The sequence below is a fragment of the Panthera onca genome, chromosome D3 (genome assembly GCF_046562875.1).
Source record: "Panthera onca isolate mPanOnc1 chromosome D3, mPanOnc1 haplotype 2, whole genome shotgun sequence".
Classification (NCBI taxonomy): Eukaryota; Metazoa; Chordata; class Mammalia; order Carnivora; family Felidae; genus Panthera; species Panthera onca.
In genome coordinates, this window is record NC_138350.1 from 66,123,177 (window position 1) to 66,146,328 (window position 23,152).

Here is a 23,152-nt window from a genome sequence, read left to right on the forward strand (position 1 = left end):
AGACTAAATGTTTGTGTCCTCCCAGAATTCCTGTGTTGAAGCCTAACCCCCAGTGTGATGGTATTGGGAGGTGGGGCCTTTGGGAAGCAATTAGGTCATGAGGGTGGGGCCTTCAAAAATGGGATGAGGGTCTTTATAAGGGGATGAAGAGACCAGAGCTTTCTCTCTTCAGCACATGCTACAATGAAGTTAGTTGACTGCAATCTGGAAGCAGGCCCACAGCCGGACCCAACTCAGGCTTCTGGCCTCCAGAACGGTGAGAAATACTTGTCTGTTGTCTGTAAGCCACCCAGTCAGTGGTACTTTGTAAATTCAGCCCAGAATAAAGCACTTCCTAAATTCTCCTAGGCCAGGATGTCAGTTTGGAGATTGGGTCCATGTTCCTTATTTGTGCAGTGTTCTACTTGGCTCCCTAACAGGACCATGCACACCTATACGCAGGAATCAGCACAGTCCCTTCTCTGGTGCTCCCATAAAACTCAGCACTGCTTTGGGCATAGGCTAGGCACAAGTGACTAATTGTTTAACCCAGAGGAGGCTTTACCATGAAGCTGAAGAAACTTAAGCTCCTGGGACCCCTTGAAAGGCCCTGCAAGGGCCCTAGTAATGTGTTTACCTAGTCATATGTATTTGTAACATTTGTTAAGTAATGCAACATTTACAATTATAAATGCATGATTTTTTTTAATGGGAATTGTGAAAAATCAAGTGTATCAGAATTCTGGTGTTTTTCAAACACAAACTACAGTGAGTGGACTACAAACAATGGGTGCATCTGTTTGTGAAGCTGCATCTTTATGCATCTTAACTATCAGCAATAAATTCTGATCAACTACTAGAAAACTGAACTTTCTGTTCTCTCTATAGAAAATATTACAAAATGTGAAAAGACAAGAATATGCAGTAATGTAGGAACAATGTTTTATAGAACTATGTCAAGCAATTAATAAAAACATTTTTTCCCGGGGCGCCTGGGTGGCTCAGTCAGTTTAAGCGGCTGACTTCAGCTCAGGTCATGATCTCTTAGTCTGTGAGTCTGAGCCCTGCATCGGGCTCTGTGCTGAGAGCTCGGAGCCTAGAGCCTGCTTCAGATTCTGTGTCTCCCTCTCTGTCTGCCCCTCCCCTGCTTGTTCTCTGTCTCTCGCTCTCAAAAATAATAAACATTAAAAAAATTTTCTTTTTAATTTTTTCCGGACTTTGTGGTATTTGTCAGTGTGCAGTCAAGGGTTAACTCAACAGATTCGGATTGCACATTCCAAAGAAAAGATTCTTACCCTTCAAGGCCTCCCGAGAGAGAACTTCTGAGCTCTTGGAATATCCTGATAGGAGGTTGTTTTTAAATACCTGAGGCCTTGGGCCACATTCTATCAGTTTGAACAGGTAGTTTATGCTAACAGTGAGACTGAGAGTGAATGCCTGCTCTTATATGTCCAAAGCCCTGGGCAATACTCTATCAGTTTGACCTCTGGGGGGGCTGGAGACTGAGTGTCTAAGGTCAGCTGCCCGGGAGCTGCATGCCCCTGTGACTGACACCTCCCCCCAGTAAAACCCTAGACCCAAGTCTCAGGACACTTTGCATAAACTGATGCACATCATGGGTGGGAGAATTAAGTGCCACCCATGCAGCTCCCCCGGGAGAGAACAAAGCCTGCATCTGGTCTCTCCTGGACTCCACCCTCTCTGCCTCTCCCCTTTGCTGGTTTTAATCTGCATCCTCTCACCATAATAAACCACCACTAGGAACATAACTGCTTTTCTGAGTCCTTCTAGCTTAACACTGGGCCTGAGGGTGGTCCTGCAGACCTGCAACGTAGCTTTTCAAATTTTGAACTGCTATAATCTTTTTCATTCTCAGTAAATATCTACTTTCACATCTAACCTTCTATTCCTAATACTGTATTTCCCAAAGAGGGACCTCAAAGTTGTATAATTTTCAAGTTCTACAGAATGTGTATCCACCCTGGGGCGCCTGAGTGGCTCAGTCAGTTAAGTGACTCCAGCTCAGGTCACAATCTCGCGATTTGTGAGTTCGAGCTCCGCATCGGGCTGACAGCTCAGAGCCTGGAGCCTGCTTTGGAATCTGTGTCTCCCTCTCTCTCTGCCCCTCTCCCACTCACGTTGTCTCTCAAAAATAAAAAATAAACATTAAAAAAAATGTGGATCTACCCTGGAGTACAGGTTCTCTGGTCTCTTGGACCTTTTCTCATGCTAATACCTTCACTTGGGATGAGTCAAGACACCTGAAAATGTCCTACTTCCTTCGGTTTTCTGCCAGAACTTTGCTCTCCCTCCTCCGAGGCAGTGTCGTTACCCTACCCCCACCATCCCTAACACTTCACACATGACTTTATTTTAGCACTTGTCACATTACAACATCATTGGTTACATTTCAGATGCATGTGTGCCTGCCTTGCTGGGCCAGGCTAGGCCTGGCTCTGTCATTACTCCCTCTGGAAGGGAGGGAAGACAGAAAGGGGCAACGTGGTGAGCCAGAATTGGCGTTTATCACCAGACGGATGTTGAGCCCCCCCATTTACAGCTGTGACGGGCTGGGCAAGTTTACCTCTCAGTGCCCCAGTCTCCTTGATGGATAGTGGGTGAAATGCACTCGCCTGAGAGGCTATCTTGAGGACGGTGAAGGTGCAGGTGAAAACACAGCCAGCAATCTGAGTAAGATGCTGGAACGAGGAGCTCTGAACTCGAATGTCGTTTTCCCCACCTACTGGCTTGTGACTCTGGGCACCTCCTCAATGTCTCCATTGTGTAATGGAGACAACAGTGCCTTCCCCACAGGGTCAGTGTGCTGATTAAGCGAGCTAACCAGTGCCTGGCTTGTAGTAAGGGGTCAGTAAATGTTAGCTATTGTTAGACACTGGAGGAAGGCGAATTCCTTTCTGTTGGGCAGCATGCGTAGCAGGAATAAGTCTGCTCATAAACTCTGGCATTTGTGTTTATTTCGTCTAAATAAATATGATCCTGTTTGTGTCTCCATCCAGCTCCCACTCACGGAACAGATAGGAAATTCAGCCTCAGGTATGTGGTGAGCTTCCCCCACACCCAGACCCAAGAGGTGCTGGGGTCTGAGAGGTCCCAGGTATCAGTCACTGGCTCCTGCGGGCACTCTGGAGTGCAGGTTCTTTGGACATGCTTGGGAACTGAGTTCTTGACACACCTTTGGCTGTCCTGTACCGGATCGCCATCAGAAACCCACTGTCTTCTCTCCCTGCTTGGAAGGCTGTCTTAAGTCTGGGTGGGGAAAACCATCCTGACCACCCCAAGGCCCTGCAGCGATACTCCCTCAAAGGGCCGAAAGCCAGGGTAGCTTCCTAACTTAGCACAAGCGCCCAGGAGCTGGCACCCACTGGGGTGCGCAGTTACGCTGGGGTGCGAGGGGAAGACGGAGTGGAGGAAAGGGGAAGAAGGAAAAGGAACTGGAGCTTCAGCGTGTGCTTCTGCTACTCCTATCGCTGACTGCAGCAGGCTTTCCATCACAGCTAGTGCTCTCTCATGTACAAGGGAGCCTCTGGAATAATTAACCTTCCCTACAGCAGGTGCCTGGGCCTCAGTGAGCGGCAACTTCCTATACTCCTACAGGTCCACTCACCTACCCCTTCATTCCAGATATGGACCCTGCTTGCGGGCACGATGGTTCTTAGCCCTGGCTGCACCTTGGAATCTCTCCACCCACCCCCCATCTGGAGCTTTTAAGAAGTGCCCATGCTGGATCGCCATTCCCCAGGAACTGACTTCACTGGTCAGATGGGGGCCCAGGCACAGGTTAATTTTTAAAAGCTCCCCAAGTGACCAGATGTGCAGCCAGGGCTAGGGACCACTGGATTAGGAGTTTGTGGCTTTGGATGAAATGGGTGAATTCACAGTGTCCTTTGGCACCCACGTGCCACTCACTACCTCCTCTCGAGCTTTATGTAGGATGGTTACTGCTCCTCCCAGGACAGCAGGGGCTGAGGGAAACGTGTTGGAGTCCTGTCTGACCTTTGGTGATTATTAATGTTCTGTAGTCTACTTTCCCTTTGGAAAATAGAGAGAGAGAGAGAGAGAGAGAGAGAGAGATTTCTGCCATCTATTCCTCATGGGATTATAGGATATAACTCTTTGGGGATAAAAAAGTTATATAAAAGTCTATTTTTTATATATCCCTAATAAATTCAATACCCTAATACAGGAGATATGTTTTAATATCTTTAACCTTCTTCAGAGCTTACAGTAATCTTACCTCTAAGCTCTGAGGAGAACCGCAAAGAAATTGGCGGGGTTATTGCCAAATTAATAAAGGCAACAAAACGTAGGCCTGGTGTGAGTCACAAAACAAAACAAAAAAATGTAGTAACATTATATCCAAATATATCTAATTAGAAAATATACTAAAGAGCATTCCGTTGAAAACCAAAATGGTTTCAAACCAGAAACTCAAACTGAGTGAAATACATGAGTTCAGGCCAGCAAATACTTTCATGCCTTTGGTTTCACAATTTTATCAGCTTATGTTGCTTCACTACTTTTATTTTGCTTACATCTGAGGTCCCTTCAGGAGGAAAAAATTTTAATATTTAGGCTTAATTAGGGGTTTGGCAAATGAGAACCACTTATTCTAACCTGAGATTTAATAATCAGATCGTTTCGATCACTTCCGCAAATTGAAAGGGAGTGAAATGATAGTACTTATTAAGTGCTGGGTATTCCTCTGATAGCTTTACATGTATTTTACTTAATCCTCAAAAATGACAAACCCAGAAGTAAAGTGCTCCAATGATCCTCATTTTGCACGAGGGGCAACTGGAGTATAGAATACTTACATAACTTTGCCAAGATCACACAGGTAGCAAGTGGTGGAGAGGACACGGGATTTGAACCCAATCTAGCCCCAGAGTCCACGCTCTTAACCACCGCCACGGGAGCTGGCCAGACTCTGCTCAATTCCAAGTGACAGGAAGCATCTCTCATTCAGCTCCCGTTCCGGTTTTTCTCCCTCCAGAAACCTCCTCCCAAACCACAGAACACAGGCCTTTGTGTTTCTACTGATGTCGAAGGAGAGTGTTGTCCCCACTGCTTGTGAGCACTACTAATAGAGGTGTTTCACGTGTCATTATTCAACGAATATTTACTGAGTGCCTTTCAAAGCATTGAGGGTCAAAAAGCAAAGGAGGCAAGGTCCTTGCCTACAAGAGGTTTACCTTCTGCTGAGAGGAAAGGTAAGCTGCTAGTTGTCTGTTCTGGGCAGCAGGACACTTGCTCCAGGGCAGGGCAGCATAGGATGCCGGGATTGCTCCTGAGACAGAGACATGCCCAAAGCTTAGGAGGACAGGGATTGTTGGGGTTTTCCTGGAGAAGTGGCCCTTAACCTTAGCTGCACATTAGAAACTGCGGGAAGATTTTAAAAGATTGTCAAGCCCAGGCCACCGCCCACACTAATCTATCAGAATCTCTTAAGCAATTTTTAAAGAGCCCCTAGAACAGCAGCCTCTCAAAGAACAGCATTAATATCCTGTGGGAACTTGTTAGAAATCCCATCCCAGATCTACTCAATCAGCCCTCCAGGGGATTCTGATACAAACTCAAGTTTGAATAGTGGTTCGAACAGTGGTTCTCAAACAGGCATCAGAATCGTCTGGAGGACTCTATAAAAAACAGATTGACGTTTGTAGAGCCTCAGAGGCCTCACCCCGAGTCTTGGTTCAGTGCCAGTTCTGGCAGATACCCAGAGTGCACACTTAGAGAACCACTGTCCTAGAGAAAGGGATGGCCAAACTGGAATCTGAAGGATAAGTTAGCAAGCTGAAGAGGGTGTAGGGGGGGATGAAAACATACTGATGACGCCCTCATATTTTTCTGTTTGATTTCTACTCTTATTTTTTTCCTTCCATTTTTTTGACTTAGGATGCTAGTCTTACTCCAACTTCATACGGATGTTTGTCTCATCCATTTTCAGCCTAGCTTTTCTAATGTACATCTTTGAGGCTGCAAACCTCCCTCTAAATATTACTCTAGAGGCGCCTGGGTGGCTCAGTCAGTGAAGCATCCTACTTCAGCTCAGGTCATGACCTCACAGTTCATGGGTTCCAGCCCTGCATTGGGCTCTGTGCTGACAGCTTGGAGACTGGAGCCTGCTTCAGAATCTGTGTCTCCCTCTCTCTCTGCCTCTCCCCTTCTCTGTCTCTCTCTGTCTCTCTCTCTCTCTCTCTCTCTCTCTCTATATATATATATACACACATATATATATGTATATATATATATGTGTGTATATATGTGTGTGCGTATATATTTATATGCACATATTTATACACACATATATGCATATATATGTGTGTGTATATGTGTGCGTATTATATTTATATATAATATAAATATACACATATATATACATATATACATATATATACATATATATATATATATATATATATACACACATATATATATTAACTCTAGCTGCATCCCCAAAATTTTGCTGTATTGTGTTTTCATTATCATTCAATTCTAAATACTTCCTAATAATGCCCAATACAATTTCTTCTCACACTCAGGAGTTATTTAGAAGTAGGTTTCTTAATTTCCAGACATAGAATTTTTTGCACTGGCTTCCAGCTTAATTACATTGTGGTCAGAGAACGTATTTCTCTGTTTCAACCCTTTGAGATTTGAAATTTATGGCCCTAGAATTTGGTCAGTTTTTACGACAGGTCCCACCTGTGCTCAAAAGGAATGTGTATTCTGCACATTTGACAGAGTGTTCTATATCTGTTCATTAAATCATGCTTTTAATGTCATTTAATTCTGTACATTTCTAACGTTTGAATATGCTTCTTCTATTCCTTACAAAGACAGGTGTGCTACTATTTATCACAACTGGATTTTTTAAAATTTTTTTTAATGTTTATTTATTTTTGAAGGAGAGATAGAGTGTGAGTGGGGGAGGGGCAGAGAGGGAGAGGGAGAGAGGGAGAGAGAGAGAGAGAGAGAGAGAGAGAGAGAGAATGAATATGAATCAGAAAGCAGGCTCCAGGCTCTGAGCTGTCAGCACAGAGCCTGACGTGGAGCCCAAACCCATAAGCCGTGAGATCATGACCTGAGCCAAAGTCAGACGCTCAACTGACTGAGCCACCCGGGGGCCCCACAACTGGATTTTTAAAATTCTGTATGCAGTTCTGACATTTTCTGCAATATATATTTTGGCTATGTTACTAAGTGCATGTAGCTTTGAAACTGTTTTATCTGGTAATTTTATGGCTTTTTTTTATATTAATGCAGCTACATCAATGTTCTTGGTATTAGAACATGCCTAGCACATCTTTTGCTATCTTTTTAAGTTCAATATTTCTGCACTCTTCTTTCAGATTTTTTTGTAAACAGCATATTCATATCTGACCACCTTTGTCACGTAAGTGGAGATTTTGAATCTATTTTCACTGTATGTAGTTTTTGAGATATGTGCCTCCCATTTATCCCAAATTTTGATGTTTCTATTTCTATCCTTTATTTCTATTGTTGGAGTTATTATTATTATTATTTGTTTTTACATCCCCATCACCCCCCTCCTAGTTTGGAAGTTGCTTGTTTTAGCAGAAGGCACTCACCTGGTTACGTATTTGTCTGAACCCCCCCAACTGGACAACACCCAGTGTTGTCAGGCAGTGCTTTTCAAACTGCTGCTTGACACAGTTTAATGTGTCAGGAAATCAATGCAGTGGGTCACAATCAGCCTTTTTTAAAAAATAGAAATAAGTATCAGAAATAACTATTAAAAAAGATACTGGAATAGGAAACACCTAAGTGAGAGTGCCCATGGACTTTCTGCAAGAACTCGACAAGCCTCACTAAACACTATAGCCAACCAAGACAAACAATATAGGAAAATTAGTGAAGGGCATGTGATGATATGAAATGGAAAGACCGGGTCCTTTCACCTTTTGTAGAATGGTGTTCCATTTGATTTTCTGGCACGTGCAGGGTCACTGCTGTATTATTTGAATTTTCTATTAACATAATCCACTCTTGGTACTGTAATCTACTGTTTGTAAACATGTCAATACTCTGACAGTTTTTCAATCCTGATGAGTCTGTTGTTCAGAGAGAATATCATCAAGGGTAGCATTTTCCAAGTCAAAAACAAGACTCAAAAGTTATCATTCTACCATATTTCCTAACATTGTTAGGAATGTGAATGTTTTTATGACAACGGTCTGAATAAAATCTATAAATAAGGACGGTGTTATATCTCATTTTTCTGTCACAAACTCTTACTGCATTCCAAGAGAGAAATTTGAAACATTAAACAAAATTTCAGTGACCTCCTTTCTGCCCAAGAAAGGACTGGATTTAACCTCGTGCCTGCAACAATCAAAATATCCAAGAAACACGTAAAGCAATTGCTCCTAAGACACTGGACATCAGGCGACAAAGGACAGTGATCCCTGAGAGTGAGGAAACAAATGGGGTGCACCCTACCGCCTTGAGAGATTCTAAGCTGCAGCACAGAAGAGAGCCCAGGAGAGCCCCTGGATTAAGAAAATGGAGCCAAGAATCCAGAGAGACCAAGGTGGTAAGACTCTGCCAGAAAGAGTACTGGAGACAAGGAGCTAAACAGAGAAGCATCCTCTACGAAATTCATCACGGTGGTTATAAGTACATGTGAGGAAATTATCTGAGGCTGGGGAAAGAACTGGCCTGGAGGATCAAAGGAAACAATACCTAGGACACTCACAGGGCCAGGAATAGTACCTATCCCCAACAGCCAGAGTGCAAAACCTCATAATTCAAGAGACACTGGGTTTAACACCCAGGTAGATCTTGCCTCAGTAGTGGGGAACAGTTTAGCTCTAGAGAGAGCACTGTTCTGGAGGTACCTAACAAATCCTAAAAGCAAAACCTGAAAGGATCGAATGTTTCCAAGGAACAAAACTGCATCCCAGAGCAATGCTCAACTATATTCACGGGAATACAAATATATCCAGCACCTGACAAGGTAACATTTACAATGTCTGGTATATAAACAAAGATTACCAGGCACATGAAGAAGCAGGGAAACACGACCGATAATGAAGAGAAATATCAATCAACCAAAACCAAAACAGAACCCAGATGTTAGAATTTGCTGATAAGTACAGTAACATAGTTATTGTAACTTTATTCATATGCTCAAAAATCAAATAGCAACTTGCAAGAGATTCAATTCAGACCCCAAATGAACTTCCAGAGCTGAAAAACATACTGAATGAAATTATCAGATGATTAGTAATGCTGTATTTAAATGTTAATGAAATCATAAATGCTTCTTAGATAAGGACAAATGCTGCTTCTTGAAACTTTTGTTAAAAATATGTGTATATATAAAGTATATATATTAAGATAGAATGTAAAATATATTTCTTAGTGGGGTCACAAGTGAAAGTTTTAGAATCACTAATGGAGGGCCTGGTAGGTCATGGTAAAAACATTTGAATTTTACCCTGAGTGAGCCAGGAAAACATTGAAGGGCTGTGAACAGAGCAGTTACATGATCCGATTTGTGTTTTAAGATGACAAATTTGTTGCTCTAAGTAGTAGTTGTAGGGATGGGGCGCCTGGGTGGCTCAGTCGGTTGAGTGACCGACTTCAGCTCAGGTCATGATCTCACGGTGAGTTTGAGCCCCGGGTCGGGCTCTGTGCTGACAGCTCAGAGCCTGGAGCCTGCTTCGGATTCTGTGTCTCCCTCTCTTTCTGCCCCTCCCCCACTCATGCTCTGTCTCTCTCTGTCTCAGAAATAAACACACATTAAAAAAAAAAAAAAAAAAGAAGTAGTCGTAGGGAGGCTGGGATGAAAGTGACAAGACATGTTTCCTACAGTTACAATAGTCCAGGTAAGAGGAAGACACATATGTAGCATGACCCCCCGCCCCAGAGCATGTAATTACCTGCTGAGACAGAAGGAGGTTTTCCTCAAGAATTAAAAACCTAGGCTTGTGTATCCCCAACATGAATGACAGAGTCAGCCCATGAGCTCTGAAAATATGCAGCTTCTCCAAATCATTATATAAACCACCAAGGAACCAGGATTGGTTCACGTTCCACACATTTTAGATCAAAGTTCTCTTTCAGCTTTATCTTTTAAAATGAGTAATACAGGTGCACACAGTCCAACCTGTCCAACCTGCCACACAAAGTTATTATGAGGTTCAGATGAAGTAATGACGTGGGAAATACAACTCTACATTATTTTTTAAAACTATTTATTTATTGGGGTGCCTGGGTGGCTCAGTCGAATGAGTGTCCGACTCTTGGTTTTGGCTCAGGTCATGATCTCAATGTTCGTGGGTTCAAGTCCCGCATCGGGCTCTGAGCTGCGAGTGTGGAGCCTGCTTGGGATTTCTCTCTCCCTGTCTCTCTCTAAACATTAAAATTTTTTTAAATAAAAAATAAACGATTTACTTACTTAAGTAGGGCTCTACACCCAACATAGGACTCAAACTCAGGACTCTGAGACCAAAAGTTGCACGCTCTACTGACTGAGCCAGCCAGGTGCCTAACTCTACATCATTTTTAAGTTAGAACGCTATTACTACCGTGCCTTCTCCCATTTAAACAAAATGCCTTTAAGGACCTAATTGTACTGCTAGAGCTTTACTTCTTTAACTGAAGACATGAGTGGGGTTGCTTTGAGGCGAGCTATCGTTTGATGTTGTGAAAGACAAGGACGGACTCCGAGGTTAGGGCACAGGGGAGAAAGGCTGTAGGTTCTCACAGCCTGGGCAAGAAGAGGTATAACCTGTGAGTAAAAGAGTTTACAACAGCTGAGGAAACCAGCTGGGAAGCTGGGGTGACCCAGAGAAATGTTGCCAAATTTGGCTCAGACACAGGTCAACTGGTGCTTCCTTTACAATCTCATCTCATTCACTTAAAGTAGACAGGCCCAAGAAATAAAGGTAGAAATAGAGAGTGTTTGGGAGGAAAATTGGCATTAAATATTATTATTGAGGGGTGCCTGGTGGCTCAGTAGGACGCGAGCCCTGTGTCGGGCTCTGTGCTGACAGCTCGGAGCCTGGAGCCTGCTTTGGATTCTGTGTCTCCCTCTCTCTCTGCCCCTCCCCTGCTCACGCTCTGTCTCTCTTTCTCTCTTTCTCTCTCTCTCAAATATAAATAAACATTAAAAAAAGGTTTTTAAAAAAATATTATTATTGAAAATAAAACTGGCTGCTTCTGCTTCAGGTCAAGATTGGATAACAGGAGTCAGATTTACTCCTCGGAGACAGTGAAAAAAAAAATGGGAAAAAGTCGTTCTCAAGCCACTGGACATACGGCAATGAAGGAAAGTGATCCGAGAGAGACGGGGAAACAGCCCAGATGAACCTATATTTCAGGCCACAGGGCAGGGAGTGGGAATGCGGGAGGAAGCCAAGAGCCCCCTTCAAAAGTTGAAGAGTCCAGTCCAGCATGAAAGGAGCTTAGAAGCTGCCACTCCCACCCGAGCAACAGGAAGAAGGCTGAACAAACCGAAAACCAACCACCCTTCTAGATCCAGCAGAGAAGTAGCACCACAGTCTATAAACTGCTGTCCCCCAAACTGGACAGATGGACGGGCAGATGCAGAGAATCACAACCAACCAGAGCAGGAGCCCAGGAGAGAAATCTTCACGGGAACCAGTACCGGGCCCCGTGTACCCAGTATATATTACGTCTGACTCCCAACAAAAACACTGTAAGGCATACTAAAAAACCAAAACAGTTTGAAAAGAGGGCAAGCCCCAGAACCACACTCACACATGGCAGAGATGTTGAAATTATGAGACCGAGATTTAAAGCAATTTATGATTAATAAGGTAAGGGCTCTAATGAAAAAGAAAACAAATGGGACACCATGCAGGAACAGACAGATAACACACACAGAAGGATAAAAATTCTAAGAAAGAATAAAAAATAAATTCTAGAAATAAAAAAGTGTCACAAAAATCATGCCTCTGATGGGCTCATCAACAGACTGGACATGGCTGAGTAAAGAGCCAGTAACCTCGAAGAAATGTTAGTAAAAACTGCCAGGGGCACCTGGGTGGCTCAGTTGGTTAAGTGCGAGACTTCAGCTCAGGTCATGATCTCACGGTTCGTGGGTTCGAGCCCTGCATTGGGCTCTGTGCTGCCACCTCGGAGCCTGCTTGGGATTCTCTGTCTCCCTCTCTCTCTGCCCCTTCTCCACTAGTGGTCTCTTGCAAAAACAAACGTTAAAAAAAATTTTTTTTAAACCTCCAAAACTGAAATGGGGAGAAAAAAAAAAAAAAAGAACAGAATACTCAAGAACTGTGACATAGCTATAAAGGGATACACATACTTGATGGGAATACCAGAGGTAAAGAAAAAGAGGAGAGAACCAAAGTACTATTTGAAACAATAATCACAGAGAATTTCCCAAAATTAATGAGACACCAAACCACGGATTCAGGAAGCTCTGAGAACACCAAGCAGGATAAATATTTCGAAAATCCACACCAAGCATATTATATTCAAAGTGCAGGAAATCAAAAAGACAGAAAATCTTGCAAGAAGCCAAAGGGAGAAAACACCTTACCTATAGAGGAGCCATGATAAGAATTACATTGGACTTCTCTTCGGAAACCGTGTTAAGCAGAAAGAGAGTGGAGTGAAATATTTCAAGTGGTGGGAGAAAACAAACCTACCATCCCAGCATTATCTCCCTAGCAAAATCATCCTTCAAAAGTGAAGGCAAAATAAAGACTGTCTCAGATAAACAAAAATAAAGGGTATTTGTTAACCATAGCCTTGTCTAGCAAGAGAGGTTAAAAGAAATTCTTCAGAAAGAAGGAAAATGATGTCGGTCAGGAACTCGGATCTGCTTAAAGAAAGGAAAAGCATTAGAGGAAGAATAACATGGAAGTAAAAAAAAAGCTTTTATTTTTCTTATTCTTATTTGAACAGTTTGTTCAAAATAATAACAGCAACAAAATATTCAGTGATTATAGCTATGGGTAAATTCAGCGAAGGATAGCGGTATCACTTTTTTTAGAAAGTTTATTTTGAGAGAGAGAGAGAAAAAGAGAGAGTGAGTGAGTGGGGGGAGGGGCAGAGAGAGAGAGGAGAGGAGAGAGAGAGAATCCCAAGCAGGCCCCACACTGTCAACATGGAGCCCAACACAGGACTTGAACTCATGAACCAGGAAATCATGACCTGAACCAAAATCAAGAGTTGGACACTCAACCGACTGAGCCCAGGCACCCCGGGACAGCAGTGTCATAACAGATGAAGGGAGGAATTGGGGACACTCTGTATAAGACACTTATATTACCTATGTAGCAGTATAGTGTTACCTGACAGAGAACAGGGCTTAGTTGTAAATGGATCTTGCAAACTCAAGGGCAACCACTTAAAAAAATTTTTTTTCAAAAATAAAATTGACATCCTGCAAAGAAAAAAATGGAATATAAAATGCACAAAAAGAGGGGGGAAACACCAAATAACATAGGCAATAGAGAACAAGAAAAAATACGGCACATATTAACCCACCTACATCAAAAATCACTTTAAATGTCGATGGTGTAAATAGACCAATTAAAAGCAGAGACTGTCAGAGTGGATCAAAAAAAAAAAAATCAAACTATACTGTCTACCAGAAACCCACTTTATTTATTTTTTTAAGTTTATTTATTTGAGAGAGACAGACACAGCACAAGTAGGGGAGGGGCAGAGAGAGAGAGAGAGAGGGAGAGAGCTGGAGAGAGAGAGGACCCCAAGCAGGCTCAGCGCTGCCAGTGCAGAGCCTGACACGGGACCCAGACTCAGGAAACTGCAAGGTCACAACCAGAGTCGAAACTAAGAGTCTGACACTTAACCGACTGACCCACCCAGGTGTCCCCAGAAACCTACTTTAAATGTAAAGACACAGCTAATAAAAAGTAAAGGGATGGAGAAAGACGTACCATGCTAACACTAACCAAAGATAGCTAGAATAGCTCTATTAACTTCGGACAAAGCAGAGGTCATAACGAGGAAAGCTATCAGGGATAAAGAGGGGCATTATATGATAACAGAGTCAATTCTTCCATTCGACACAGCAGTCCTTAATGTGTGTGCACTTAATAGTCAAAATATTTCAGGCAAAACCAGATGGAATTTCAAGGAGAAACAGATACATTCACCACACAGTTGGAAATGTCGACACCTATCAGGAATGGGCAGATCCAACAGCACAAAATCACTTAGGATGTAAGGAACTGCACGGCACCATCAACCAGATGTAAGTGACAGCGACAGACTACCTCATCCGCCAACAGCGGAACACACATTCTTCTCAAGCCCACACAGAAATTCATCAAGACTGACCACCTCTGGGCCAGAAAACATACCTTTACAAGCTTAAAAGAGCAGAGAACATATAGTATACTCTCAGACCACAAGAGAATTAAATCAGAAATCAATAACAGAGTAAGCAGAACCTGCCATCCCGCCCCAAATGCTTGGAGATTAGATAGCACACTTCTAAATAACACATGAGCCAAAAATTTCAAGAGGAATTTAAAAATATTTTTAAATAAATGAAAATGAAAGTACAACATATCAAAATTTATGGGATGTAGCAAATAGCACTGCGTAAAATTTATACCAATGCATGTACACATTAGAAAAGAAGAAATATCGAAAATCAATCATCTGAGCTTCCACTCTAGAAAACTAGAAAAAGAGGAACAAATTACATCCAAAGAAAGTAGAAGAAATAATAAAAATTAGAATAGAAATCAATGCAATTAAAAACAGGAAATCAGTGGAGAAAACCAATGAACCACTCCCCGCCCCCCATCGGTAAAACTGATAAACCCATAGTCAGGCTAATTAAGAAAAAAAGGGAGAAGATACAAATAACTAATATCAGAAAGGAAGTCATTTCTGATACCATGGACATTAAAAGGATAATAAAGGAGGGGCGCCTGGGTGGGTCAGCCTGTTAAGCAACTGACTTCAGCTCAGGTCATGATTCGTGGGGTCGTCGGTTCGAGCTCTGCGTCGGGCTCTGTGCTGACAGCTTGGAGCCTGAAGCCTGCTTCAGATTCTGTGTCTCCTTCTCTCTCTGCACCTCCCCTGCTCGTTTTCTATCTCTCTCTGTCTCTCAAAAATAAATATCTAAAAAACTTTTTAAAAAAGGGATAATAAAGGAGCACTATGCACAATTCCATGCCCACAAATTTGATAACCTAGACGAAATGAGCCAATAAACTTTAAAATAGAATATATATAATTAAAAATATAAACTACCAAAATTCACACAAGGAGAAATAAATAATCTGGATACTAAGCCTGTATCTACGAAAGAATCTGAGTCAATAATTATTCAGCTTCCAAAGCAGAAAGCACCAGGCCCAGATGGGTTCACAGAATTCCACCAAATACTAAAATAAGAAATGATACCAATTGTCTATAAATTCATCAAAAAATAGAAGCAGAGGGAGTACTTTCAAACTAATTCTAGGAGGCCAGCATTACCCTAATACCAAAAGCAGGCAAAGATATTACAAGAAAACTACAGACCAATCTCTCTCATGAGCCTAGCTGTAAAACCCTCAACAAAATACACTAAAATCTTGGATTGTGAGTAAATTGTTCTGCAAGTGTTCCACAAGATGAGCAGACATTTGTAGTATTTTTTAATTTGATAAATGATCGACGTCTTGCAACATGAGTAGTATGTGATGCCAAATGTCATATGATCACAACTAAGCCAATGGTTCTTGAAATTTGCTTTGATATACAAGTGCTTTGGATTACAAGCATGTTTCTGGAATGAATGATGCTTCTGTATTAGCCAATCAAGTCCAACAATGTATAAAAAGAATTATCCATGATGACCAACTGGGATTTATTGAGGTATGCAAGGCTACTTCAACATTAAAAAAATCAATTAATGGGGGGGGGGGGGAGGTGGTGCCTGGATGGCTCAGTCAGTTAAGCGTCCAGCTCCAGCTCAGGTCATTATCTCCTGGCTTGTGGGTTTGAGCCCCGCATCGGGCTCTGTGCTGACAGCTCAGAGCCCGGATCCTGCTTTGGATTCTGTGTCTCCCTCTCTCTCTGCCCTTCCCCTGCTTGCACTCTGTCTCTCTCTCAAAGATAAATAAACATTAAAAAGAAAAGAGAAAGTAAATAAATAAATAAATAAATAAATAAATAAGATCAATTAATGGGGCACCTGAGTGGCTCAGTCGGTTAAACTTCCAACTTTGGCTCAGGTCATAATCTCATAGTTCATGAGTTCGAGCCCCACATCGGGCTCTGTGCTGACAGCTTAGAGCCTGGAGCCTGCTTCTGATTCTGTGTCTCCCTCTCTCTCGGCCCCTCCCCCACTCACACTCTGTCTCTCTCTCTCTCTCAAAAATAAAATAAACTTAAAAAAAAATCAATTAATGTAATCCATCACATCAATAGGCTAAAGAAGACAAACACATGGTCACATCCATAGATGCAGAAAAAGCATTTCACTAAATCCAAGACCCATTCATGATAAAAATGCTCAGCAAACTAGGAATAGAGAAGACCTTCCTCAACTTGATGAAGAATATTTACTAAAAATGTACAGTTAACATCATACTTAGTGATCAGAAACTCAAGGCAAGGATGTTAGCTCTTACCACTCCTATTCAGTAGCATACTGGAAGAACCAGCTAAGGCAATAAGATAATAAGGGGTATATAGATTGGGAAGGAAGAAATAAAACTGTCTTTGTTTGCAGATGACATGACTGTTTAGAAAATCCAAAATAATGGACTCAAAACCTCCTGGAACTAATAAGTGATTACAGGAAGGTTCCAGGCTACAAGGTTAATATACAAAAGTCCATTGCTTTCTTATATACCAACAATGAATAATTGGAATTTGAAATAAAAAAACCACAATACTATTAGCACCAAAGGAAAACAAATATTTAGGTATAAATTTAACCAATTATGTATAAAATCTATGTGAGTAAAACAACAAAACCCTCATGAAATAAAAGAAGATAAATATATGGATATTCCATGTCTATTTATGTGAATACTCAATACTGTTAAGACGTCAGTTCTTTCCAACTTGATCTATCTATACATTCAACACAATCACAGTCAAAATCCCAGTAAGTTGTAGATACTGAAAAACCAATTCTAAAGTTTATATAGAGGCAGATGACCCAGAATAACCAACACAATATTGAAGGAGAAGAACAAAGACTACACTATCTGACTTCAAGACCTAATACAAATCCACAGTACTCAAGACAGTGTGGTATTGGCCAAAGAACAGGCAAATAGATCAACGGAAGAGAATAAGGAGCCTAGATACAGACCCACACAAATACAGTCAACTGCTCCTTTGCAAAGGAGCAAAGGAAAGTCAACAGAGAAAAGATAATCTTTTCAATACATGGTAGTAGAATAGACATCCACATGAAACAAACAAAACAAAACAAAAAAAAACCACCCAGACATAGCTTTACACCCTTTGCAAAAGTTAACTCAAAATGAATCACAGACCTAAATATAAAACACAAGGTATAAAACTTCTAGACGATAACAGGAGAAAATCTGGATGATGTTGGATTGGTCACAATGATTTTTTAGATACAACATGAAAACTATGATCCATGAGAGAAAAAAGAAAATTGCTACACTGGACTTCATTAAAATTAAAAACTTCTGCTCTGCCAAAAAACACTGTAAACAGAATAAGAAGACAAGCCACAGACTGGGGAAAGATATTTGCAAAGCATGTATTTGATAAAGGACTGATTTCTAAAACAAACTCTTAATACTCAATAATAAGAAAATGAACAACCCAATTAAAACATGGGCAAAAGATCTGAACTGACATCTCACCAAAGAAGATATACAGATGGCAAATAAGCATATGAGATGATACTTAACATCACACATCATTAGAGAATTAAAACAATGAGATGCTGCTATATAGCTATTAAAATGGCTAAAATCCAAAACACTGACAATGTCAAATACTGACAAAGACGTAGAAAACACAGGGACTCAAATTCATCGCTGGCGGGAATGTAAAATGGTACAGCCACTTTGGAAGGCAGTTTGACAGTTGCTTATGAAACCTGACATACTCTTACCATCAAGCAGAGGAACCCTATATGCTTGTTACTAAGTGAAAGAAGCCAATCTAAAAAGTGTACATACTGAATGATCCAAAACAATATGGCATTCTGAAAAAGGCAACCTATGGGGACAGTAAAAAAGATCAGTGGTTGCCAAGGATGAGGGTGGGGGAGAGGGATAAATGGGGGAGCAAAGCATGCTCATTTTTGTTTAAAAATGGGCAAAGGATCTGAACAGACACTTCTCCAAGAAGATATACAAATAACCACTGAGCATGTGAAAAGATGATCAACATCATTAGACAAATGTAAATCAAAACCATAATAGGTAACACGTCAAGCCCACTAGGAAGACTATAAATAAAAAAAAAATAATAAACAAAAAACAGATGTTAGTGAGGATATGAAGAAATCAGAGCCCTGATTTCTTTGTCGGGGGGGAGTTTAAAATGGTGCAGCCACTTTGGAAAACAGTCAAAATGTTAAACATGGAGTTACTATACGACCCAGCAATTCCACTCCTGGGTATATACCTAAGAGAAACAAAACATGTCCACATTAACACTTGTACACGAATATTCATAGTACCATTATTCATAATAGCCAAAAGACAGGAATAACCCAAATGTCGATCAACTGGTGGATGGATAAACATAGTATGGCACATCTATACAATGGAACATTATTCAGTCATAAAAAGGAATGCAGTAGGACGTGTTACAACATGGATGAATTTTTACATTTGGGGCTGACTGAAAGAAGTCAATCACAAAGGCCACAGTTTTGATGTCCAGAATAGGCAAATATATAGATAGAAAGTAGATTAGTGGTTGCCTAGTGCTGGTGTAATGGATCGGAAAATGAGGGTGGCCGATTGCTAATAGGCATGGAGTTACTTTTGTGGGGTGAGAATAATGTTCAAAAATTGACGGTCACACAATTCTGTGAATATACTGGAAACCAATGGTGTACACTTTAATCGGGTAAACTGTATGGTGTGTGAATTGTATCTGAATAAAGCTGCTACTTAAAAAAAAAAAAACAAAAACCTACATCAGACACCATCAGGAAACATGTCATCATGCCCACATCTCTGAGAATGTCATCACAGGAAGCCAGAGAATCCCACATCCACCTAGACTGTCATCCCATTAAGACACAGAACATGCCCCAATAACATCTGCCATTACTTCTCAATCCTCCGTCCCCTCCCCTTGGGCACTCTGCAATTCAGGGTCCATCCATCATCAGCAAAATCCCCTAAATCATCATGCATTATCTGAAATTTCCCTTCAATGTCTTGATCTAGTAGAACCCTGTCTCTCCCCTAAGGACCTTACTTATCCTGCAATACTCTTGAGTGGATGGATGTACCTTCTCTTACTCCTCCCAGTGGAAAGACCAATTACTGCATCCAGATGATTCTCCCTTTCCCTTCCCTGAAAATCACCAGCTCCCACCGTGGGATTATACCACCCCTCCCTGGTGCAGAGTCATCTACAGATCTACAGGTCACTTACCTCACTCCCTGAAGCCAGCCCCTGGCTGAGTGGCTCAGTCCCTCTGTCCCACGTCGTGCCTGTTGTATTTCTTGGTGACCTCAGTATCTGCATGGATGGCCCTTCCAACCCTGGCCTCTCAGTTCCTTCACATCCTCTTCTTTAATAATATTGCCTTTCTCCCCATCCTCGGCACCCCTTCTATGAATATACCTCAGCATTAAAGATTGCTGGACTCTTGGGGCACCTGGGTGGCTCAGTTGGTTGAGCGTCCAACTTCGCTCAGGTCATGATCTCATGGTTCATGAGTTCGAGTCCTGCATCGGGCTCTGTGCTGACAGCTCATAGCCTGGAGCCTGCTACCGATTCTGTGTCTCCCTCTCTCTCTGTCCATCTCCCCCTCACGCTCTCTTTCTCTCAAAAATAAATAAACGTTAAAAAAATTTTTTTTCTAAAAAGATTGCCGGACTCTTGCCAAAGTGGTCAGTAATCACTGACTTCACTTCCTCTCCTCCGCTGCCTCATGAACCCCTCCAGTAGGCTCTTGTTCTTACCACTCTACTGAAACTGCCTTTGTCAGGGTTCCTGATGCCTTCCACATCACTAAATCCAGCGGCCAGAGCTTTTGCTAGACTTTTTGTCCTTTCTCCCCTGAGAGGTACAGGCATATGATTTAAGAAACAATCAAATCTCAAACAATTATCATCCCTTGAGACGTCTATTAATGAAGCTTTCATGTTAACGGATTGGCGGCAAATTGAAAGAAAACAAATGCGAGACTAAAAATGTAATTTTTTTCTGGGTGAAACATCCATTTAATCATAATTTCAGAACTTTCTCTTACAAGGAGTATTATTTTTGTATTCAGAAGAAATATACACATCCCGCTCTCTCCTGCTCCCCCACTTGTGAAATCCTTCTCAGATATCATTCCGCCATGGCTCCCAGGGAGGAGGGGAGGGATGACGAAACCACAACCAAGGCTACCTATCTATTCAGAATCTGTGATTAACATGGGGGACGCTGAAATTCAAGAACTTTGCAAAAGACAATGAAATGCCATATGAACAACAGATTGACAGAATCATTCCACACAACCTGAGATTAACCACTGTTAACTCTTTAATAATGTATAGTAGTTCTAGCAATTTGCTGAAGCTCTTTCCTTAGAGATTTCTATTAGCCAACACTTGCTGTATGGCCTTTTGTTATTGTTAGAGAGGGTCGGGGGAGGGGGGAGCGAGAGAGAGAATCTCAAGCAGGCTCCATGCTCAGCGCAGAGACTAACGCGGGGCTCAATTCCCCGACCGTGACCATGAGATCATGACCCGAGCAGAAATCAAGAGTCGGATGATCAACTGACTAAGCCAACCAGGTGCCCGCTGTATGGACTTTTAATTGAGAAAACAAAACATTCTGACACCTTAGTTTTTGTCTGCTTGTTTTTACATCATAATTTAGACAGTAATCATTCCAGTCAAACACCACAGGAAAAACTTCAGGTTCCAACACTACCCATCAGCAGAGGTCAAGTGGAAAGCCTAGACTTCTTCTCTCACCCCGGGATGGGTGATTGCTAATGGGCAGCGTTCCTTTTGGGGGCAATGATAAAGTTGTAAAAAGGTGTGGTCACACAACTCTGTGAATTTAACAAAAACCAATGAGTTGTACACTTTGAATGAGTGAACTGTGTGGGCTATGTGTTGAATTGTGTCCCTCACAAAAAAAGTTATGCTGGAGTCCTGACCCTCGGTACCTCAAAATGGGGCCTTATTTGGAGATAGAATCTTTACAAGTAATCAAGTTAAAATGAGGCCATTAATGTGGGCCCTAACCCAATATAAATAGTGTCCTTAGACAGGCATGGAGGGGAGACAATGTGAGTGAGGTGACATAGGGTGAAGACGGCCACCAATAAGCCAGAGAGAGACCTGGAGTAGATCCTCCTCAGAGCCCTTAGAGAGGGCCAACCCTCCAGACACCCTGACTTCAGACTTACGGCCTCCACGTCATGAGAAAATACGTTTCCGTTAAGTCTCCCCATTTGTGGAACATTTTCACAGCAGCCCTTGCAAACTACAACTATATATGAATTATGTCTCAATAAACGTTCTACCATAAAACAAACCGTCCGCTATCTACAAGAAACTCACTTCAAAGGTAATGGCATGGGTTGAAAGGAAAACTATTCTAGGCACTTGCAATGGTGTGGTTAAAAAAACCCAAAGATTCTAGCCCTCGTGGAAATTACATTCTAGTGGAGTAGTTGAGTGTAACAAGGAATGTGGGTCAAGTGGCTGGGAAAAGCAGTCAACCAAGCAAGGTCACAGCTACATTTGCATTTCCAGGGCAGAGAGAAGAGGAGGAGTTCCTGAAAAAGTCAGAAATAAGAATTGTGTTGTCACAAAAACCAAGGAATGGAAGGGACTGTGTCAAACGCAGATGTTGACAAGTCAAGTCCAACTTTGACGATTACATGCACGTTTTGACTTCGGTAAGAATAATCTCAGGAGTGTGATGGCAGCTGAGCTTTCATTGTGTCAACTACTTGCCAGCTCCCTCAAGATGTTATTCCTGTCATTCGTCTGTTGCACGAACTTTACCAAAACCCAACCCTGAATAATAGACTTTACCAATGAGCACTGCTGAAAAGTCCTACAGAAAAATGTATGCCATTGCCAAGTCTATTGTCCATTATAGTTACCATTTGTCACTATATAAAATTGTTACAATATTACTGCTTATATTCCCCGTGCTGTATTTTTCATCCCTAACTTGTAACTGGAACTTTGTGCTTCTTAATCCTCCTCGACTGTATCCTCCATGCCGGCACACCCTCCCCTCTGGCAACCACCAGTTTGTTGTATTTGTTTGTTTTTTGGTTTTTTAGATCCCACATGTGAAATCATATGGTATTTTTCCTTCTCTTCTTTCACTTGGTAGAATACCTTCTAGGACCTTCCATGTTGCTGCAAATGTAAGATTTTATAATTCTTATGGCTGCATAATATTGTTGTGTGTGTGTATGTACACACTTTATCCATGCATCTATTAAATCTATCTGTTGAAAGTCACTTAGGCTGCTTCCATATCTTGGCTATTATAAATCATGCTACAACAAACATAGATGCGCATATATCTTTTTGAATCCATGTTCTCATTTTCTTCAAGCAAATACCCACAAGTGGAATTGCTGGATCGTACGGTCTTATTTTTGATTTTTTGAAGATCCTCCATAATGTTTTCCACAGTGGCTGTGCCAATTTACATTCCCATGAATAGTGCACAGAAGTTCCCTTTTCTCCACACCCTTGCTAACACTTGTTATTTCTATCTCTATTGTCCTTGCATCTCTTGGTTCTCAAAAACATAAAAGCAAAACCATTAGATGAAAACTTCAAACTCTCTGCTATCCAACTGACACACCTGTGTGCATACCCATCCCTCATATGCCTCTGACAGGGATCCCAGCTTCTCCCTCTTGCTTAAGAATCTAGATGTACCAATGATCTTGGCCAACCCCTACTGCACCACCCACATTCACCTCTCCCTCTCTACGGACTGCATCCCACTGTCCAGT

The 23,152-nt window shown here is 41.8% G+C and overlaps 1 protein-coding gene across 1 annotated transcript in view; it reads right to left on the reverse strand.

The window, feature by feature from the left end:
- Positions 1 to 21,811: 21,811 nt before the first annotated feature.
- PIAS2 (protein inhibitor of activated STAT 2) overlaps positions 21,812 to 23,152 on the reverse strand; it is a 103,108-nt gene continuing 101,767 nt past the window's right edge. Inside the window, exon 15 of the mRNA XM_060613760.1 lies at positions 21,812 to 21,943. Within this exon, the coding sequence (XP_060469743.1) occupies positions 21,827 to 21,943 (117 nt within the window). The 3' untranslated portion in view covers positions 21,812 to 21,826. The remainder of the gene's footprint in view (positions 21,944 to 23,152) is intronic.